Source organism: Carya illinoinensis, chromosome 10, assembly GCF_018687715.1.
Source record: "Carya illinoinensis cultivar Pawnee chromosome 10, C.illinoinensisPawnee_v1, whole genome shotgun sequence".
In the NCBI taxonomy this organism is placed as follows: Eukaryota; Viridiplantae; Streptophyta; class Magnoliopsida; order Fagales; family Juglandaceae; genus Carya; species Carya illinoinensis.
In genome coordinates, this window is record NC_056761.1 from 5029616 (window position 1) to 5035910 (window position 6295).

The 6295-nt window shown below is 38.1% G+C and overlaps 1 protein-coding gene across 1 annotated transcript; it reads left to right on the plus strand.

The window, feature by feature from the left end:
• Window positions 1-3720: 3720 nt before the first annotated feature.
• LOC122279911 (L-type lectin-domain containing receptor kinase VII.1-like) lies at window positions 3721-6031 on the plus strand. Its single transcript, XM_043090815.1, has one exon. The coding sequence runs from the start codon at window positions 3797-3799 to the stop codon at window positions 5870-5872; it is 2076 nt and encodes a 691-aa protein (XP_042946749.1). The 5' UTR covers window positions 3721-3796; the 3' UTR covers window positions 5873-6031.
• The last annotated feature ends 264 nt before the right edge of the window (window positions 6032-6295 follow it).

Below are 6295 nucleotides of genomic sequence, written 5' to 3' on the forward strand. Positions count from 1 at the left end.
TATTATCTAGAGTAATATGATTGAAGTAGTTGCTGCTTATGATTTGTTAAATTTATTGCTCTTATTTTTACCAGTCTTTCTAGTTGATTTTTATGAAAATGTTGACTTGCTATAGAGGTTTTTGATTAATGGGGTTTCCCAAACTCCTGATATATTATATAACATATAATGGCGATTGACTTTTCCTGATCTTTGTTCCCTGCCAATCCAAAGTTTCCAGCTCTGTTATTTTTTCTTTTAGTTTTTTGCTGCTCAAGTGGTTTTATTTGGTTTTTCAATAACGCAACTCGGATTCATATTTTAGCTAAATGAGTCAAAAGAACAAGAAGTGATTGATGTTTAAAGGCAAATGGTTTGTGTATTCTAATAGCATGTATAATAACTGCTTATTAACAAATTGAATCTTGTACTGCACATGTGCCTCATCTGATCCTCGAGTAGGATTGCCAGGTTAAGCCTTGTGGTATCCCTCAAAAAGTGGTTTCTTTTTCAATAGTGGATGGCAAAGCCCAACCAATGGAAGCAAATAAGTCATTTCTTAATTGCTCAATTAGCATTTCTTTTGTTAGTCATGGATAAATTGTTAAACTTTTGTGCAAAACAGGGCCTGTAATTCTTGGTAAGGGAACTGAGATGGGTGTGTGGGAAGAGGAAAGAAAGTATGGGACTTCTTAGAGTTAATCTTTCTGGCTTTTAACCATCCCTGAAGAGAGTTATGTAATGATGTGGACTCTGAAAGTCCACATTGAAGCAAGTAGCTAATGTGGGACTATGTGAGTGAGATAAACATGCACAACCTTGTTGTGAATATTTAGAGTTAACTATTGTTCATTTTCTCATCCTATATTGTGTAATATCAGTCGCGGATCTGTTTAGCTTTTAGACTCTATAGTCTATAAAATACAATATTTACTTTCTAAATGAATATACTTGATGCTATATTTTCCTCTTCTCATGCCCTCGTTTTTATAATGCCATGACAGTGAGAGAATCCGGGTGTTATTGACAAGTGCTGCATACGTTCATTTAAATCTTGCTATGCAAAGTTTTTCAAAAGAGTAGGGTAACATTATGTAGTTGCTCAATCTGATTTTGGGTAAATGGTTTCTTTCTCTCTTTCTTTTTTTCTTTTTTGACGTGTAAATGGAAATTGACTTTGTATCCAAAGGTAGAGAACAAAAGAATTACAGCAGTTAAAATAGTACCAGAAACTTATCTTGCTTACTGGAAGAAGATGAATAGATTGACTGATTAATAAACTTCTTTGTAGTTTATTGTTTTTGAGATGCTTGTGGTGGGTGAAAATTCCAGCTTTTTTGTACTTTCTTATTCTCTTCCATTTCTAAGTAAATTCCTATCATTTCTACATTCTTAACCCATGATCTTTATATATCTTTCATGTAGAAAACTGAATGGCCTTTATTAGACAGCAAGCATGTTATAGTTGGAGGTGGCTTTGCTGGAACATCTTATTCATTTTTGCAAAGAATAGGTGTAATAAGGGTTGGATGATTAGAGAAATTTTAGCAGTACTTTAAAATGTATCAAGCTACCCCTCTGTCTATATAAATTATAATGTAAATGAATTTATAATTTGACTTGGGTAAGGATCCTTGAGTACTTTGTTGTTATTTTCTATGTACCCTTTGTATTATTAAGTAAATGGAATTAAATCCTAGCTGATCTACTAACTTTGCTTCTAATACAAGTGAAAAAAATTACTGAAACTGTATGTTTCAGTAGCAATTTTTTTTTTAATTTTGTAATTAAGTATTTGCAGCGATTTTTAGTCGATGCAAATAGGCCAAAATTCATTGCAAATAATCAGTTTTAGCGATTTTAGTCCTTGAAAAAAATGCGAAATGCAACAAAGGAAGCAAGCGTTGCTTTTGGACATTTGCAGCGCTTTTTGATTTTTTGCAGCGATTTTAGTCCTTGCAAAAAATGTTAAATGCAACAAAAAAGCAAGCGCTACTTCTGATATGGCACATTTGCAGCGTTTTTATGGAAATTTGAAGCGTTAAATAGACGCTGCAAAAAGTATCAAAAGCAACGCTATGTTGCTTTTGACGTACACAAATTGCAGCGCTTATAAATCAATTGCAGCGATTTTAAGTGTTGCAAAAAATGACAAAAGCAACGAACCAAATGTAGCGCTGCTGTTGTTGGGAGGCTATTGCAGCGAAATTTAATGATATAGCAAGGATAAATTTCGCTGCAATTTATCAAATGCAGCGCCATGGCAGTCACATGGGGTGGCCTTTTGCAGCGTGAAATTAGTGACTTTGCAGCGGTTTAAAAACGCTGCAAATGAAGTCTTTTGCAGCATTTTTTCAATAACGTTGCTATTGATAAAAAATATCACTTTTATACTGTCGAACATGCAAGGAGGGTAATAATGCTGCAATTGATCAATTACAGTGTTTTTTGAATGTATTTGCAACAATTTTAAGCGCTGCAAAAGGACTAATTTCTTGTAGTGCGTGGAGACGGGGGCATCGGCATGAGGGGAAGAAAAAAGCATTTGAATCTTTTACACTAAAAAACAAAACATTTTTAAGAAGAGGAGTAGTAGCTCCGTCAGATTGGGTGGCAGGACGTTGGACTGGGTCGGTTAGCAATGGATTGGTTGGACATTGAACTGGGTGGTCATCTGCTGGTGGCAGTAACAAGAAATGGAGTTGGTAGTGGCAATGATCTTGGTGGTGGTCGTCTAATTGTGGAAGCAACAAGTGGTGGAACAGGTAGTGGTTGCTTGCGGCAGCAAGACAACTCATTAGGTACGAGAGGCAAAGGGAAGGGAAGAAAATTTCTTTGGTAGGGTATTTCGTTCTAGTACAAATCACATATAGTGAACCTCATGATGTTATCTTATGTAATGCTGAAATGACATCTTTTTATTGGTTGTTATTAATAAAGTGAAATCAGCAAGTGCCAATCAGAATCATTTATGTTAAACAATATTACACAATATTTTTTATTTTATAAAAATACCTCTCATTTAACATAGATGATAAACAAATATTGCATGTGTATGATGTATCATTTCCTGTTGCGATAAGATTACTATTAGTGAAGTAGAGAATAATGCAACGCTGCTGCAAACTTTTATTGAGTACGAAAGAGATGGAGGTAGTTGTGTCAAATAATACATCATCTGTCATGTCATCAAGTTATAAAAAGACAACACTTCTTGACATATTAAAAAAGTAAGTTATTTATAAGTTTACTTCACTCAATATTACGAATCTTTCTAGTAACATACTCACATCAAACAATACAGTGTGTTACGTAAGCATGTTTTATCAAAAGAATTATTTTATTCCACGTGTTTATGACAACACAGAAGACGCCGTACAAAGGGAAACACAGTAACACCAATTCTAATCGCGAGTCAAACAGCTTATGGGCCACTGCCAACTTTCCCACTCTACTTTAATAACTTTTTTCATTTTATCTTAATATTCTTTACTACTTTTATTCTTGAGTTAATATTCTTTACTATTTTTATTCTTGAGTTAATATTCAACTTTTGAGGGTTTATTTCCAATTACCATAAAAAAAAGAACCCTGTACGACTCTTCGACTCTAGAGATCATATCTCAAAGTGGGTTGACCGAAAAGTTCATAAAATAAAGATGAAAATAAAAAAAGGTTTCCATCTTTGTAATTAACCAAAGATCCAGGGCTACATCTTAGCCCCATGAATGTCTAAATTAAGTTATCCTTGTTATCTATTATCAACCTTTCTTTTCCACCTCTCAACTCCTTTTCTCTCTCTTCAAACTCTGCCGCAATGAACAAACATAATGACCAACGGCCTGTCCTGATGTTTCTTCTGCTGCCCATCTTCCTGTTCTTCCGATCCATTTCCGCTGTTGATTTCGCCTTCAACGGCTTCAACTCTTCCGATATGTTACTCTATGGATTCGCCACTGTTGAATCTCGTGTTCTAACACTCACTAATAGAACGACTTCAACAATTGGTCGTGCCCTTTACCGGAAAAAGATTCCCGCAAAAAGGCCGAACTCTTCGTATGTGTATCCTTTCTCGACTTCTTTCATCTTCTCCATGGCTCCTTACAAGAATACTCTTGCTGGGCATGGCATAGTTTTCCTTTTTGTGCCCTTTACTGGCATCACAGGCGCGACCTCAGCTGTATATCTTGGCCTTCTCAACTTCACCAACAATGGGAATTCCGATGATCATATTTTTGGAGTCGAATTTGATACGTTTATGAACGAAGAATTCGCTGACATAAGCGCCAATCATGTTGGGATCGATGTGAACTCCCTCGTATCGATCAAAGCACATGATGCCGGGTACTGGCCAGACAACCAAAGAGACAACAACGGCAGTGATATTGATGATGCGAACTCCTTCAAAGAATTGAAGCTGAACAATGGTGAAAATTACCAAGTTTGGATTGACTATTCTGATTCTTTGATTAATGTTACCATGGCTCCTGCAGGCATGAAAAGACCTCTGAGGCCTTTGTTGTTGAATGTTTCTCTTAATCTTTCTGAGGTGTTTAAGGACGAAATGTATGTTGGCTTTACTAGTGCTACCGGAAAGTTAGTGGAAAGTAACAAGATTTTGGCGTGGAGCTTTAGTAATTCGAACTTTTCATTAAGCGAAGAGTTGATCACGACAGGTTTGCCATCGTTTGTTATTCCAAAGGGGCCGATATTTCGTTCTAAATGGTTTATTGTAGGAATGACGTTGGGAGGTTTCATAGTTATTTTAATTTGTGACCTGTTTGCTGTGTCTTGTATCAAGAGGCAGCGAAGGAAAGCTAGGGAGAGAGCGGAAATGGAAGAATGGGAATTGGAGTATTGGCCCCACAGAATTGCATACCAAGAAATTGAGGCGGCGACAGAAGGGTTTGCAGAAGAAAATGAGATCGGAACCGGAGGGAATGGGAAGGTCTACAAGGGAGTTTTGGTAGGAGGGGCACGGATTGCGGTGAAATGCATTTCACATGAAAATGATGGGATGAGAGAATTCTTGGCCGAAATTTCAAGCCTTGGAAGATTGAAGCACAAAAGTTTGGTGGGGCTGAGAGGCTGGTGCAAGAGAAAGCAGGGAAGCTTCTTGTTGATCTATGACTACATGGAAAATGGAAGCTTGGACAAACGGGTATTCGAATGCGATGAGAACGAGATGCTGAGTTGCGAAGACAGGATAAGGATTTTAAAAGATGTGGCTTCAGCAGTCTTGTACTTGCACGAGGGCTGGGAATCCAAAGTCCTGCATCGAGACATAAAGGCCAGCAATGTGTTGCTTGACAAGGACATGAATGGAAGGTTAGGGGATTTTGGACTAGCCCGGATGCACGGCCATGGTCAAGTGCCTACCACAACAAGAGTGATCGGGACGGTCGGATACTTGGCGCCAGAGGTGATAAAGAGTGGGCGGGCATCTGCTCAAACTGATGTGTTCGGATTTGGGGCCTTGATCTTGGAAGTCATGTGTGGGAGGAGGCCTATAGAGGAGGGAAAGCCACCTTTGGTAGATTGGGCATGGCAATTGATGGTACAAGGGCAGCTACTGAATGCCCTGGATGAAAGGTTGAGGGCTATAGGTGGGTTTGACGAGCAAGAAGTCGACAGGGTGCTGCACTTGGGGTTGTTGTGTGTATATCCTGACCCAAGCTCTCGGCCAACCATGAGACAAGTGGTGAAAGTTTTGGAGGGGAATAACGAGGTGGACGAGCTTGGAAGTGAGGATATGGATGCTTATTTGCGACAAAGATTGAAATCCAAGGGTGGGTGGTCCGAGTTTTCTATGCATTTTGACTCTTCATCTTACCCAACATTTGAAGATATTCGACAGTCTTCATTGATGTCTATGTCTTGGTCGGGCAGGTGAGTGATTCTGCATACATAAAATGAATAGATAAGGACATTTTGTTGAGCAAGAAAATTGTCAAAAATCTTTATCTGTTTGTCTCATCTTTGAAGAAACATAGAATATTGCTTTTGTAGGAAAAAAATGAATGGGGATCTATTGGCAATTTTTCTAAGGCAATCAAGGATAAAGAGTGTGATGAGGGTAGGGGTTATTTGAAAGATTTTATTTCTCTCATTCATTCATTCGTGTATATTGGGGTTGGGGTTGGTGTATATATCAAGCCTACGCATGTGCAATTCAATAATGTGCTTTTAATATCCAAGAATTTGATTTTCGAGGTCTCCTAGCTCTTGTTGGGGAGGTTTGTTTTCTTGCTAAAGGCAAGGTTTTGTCTCCTAGCCTTTGACTTAGGAGGGAGTGTGGGGAAAGGGGTCCGTTCAG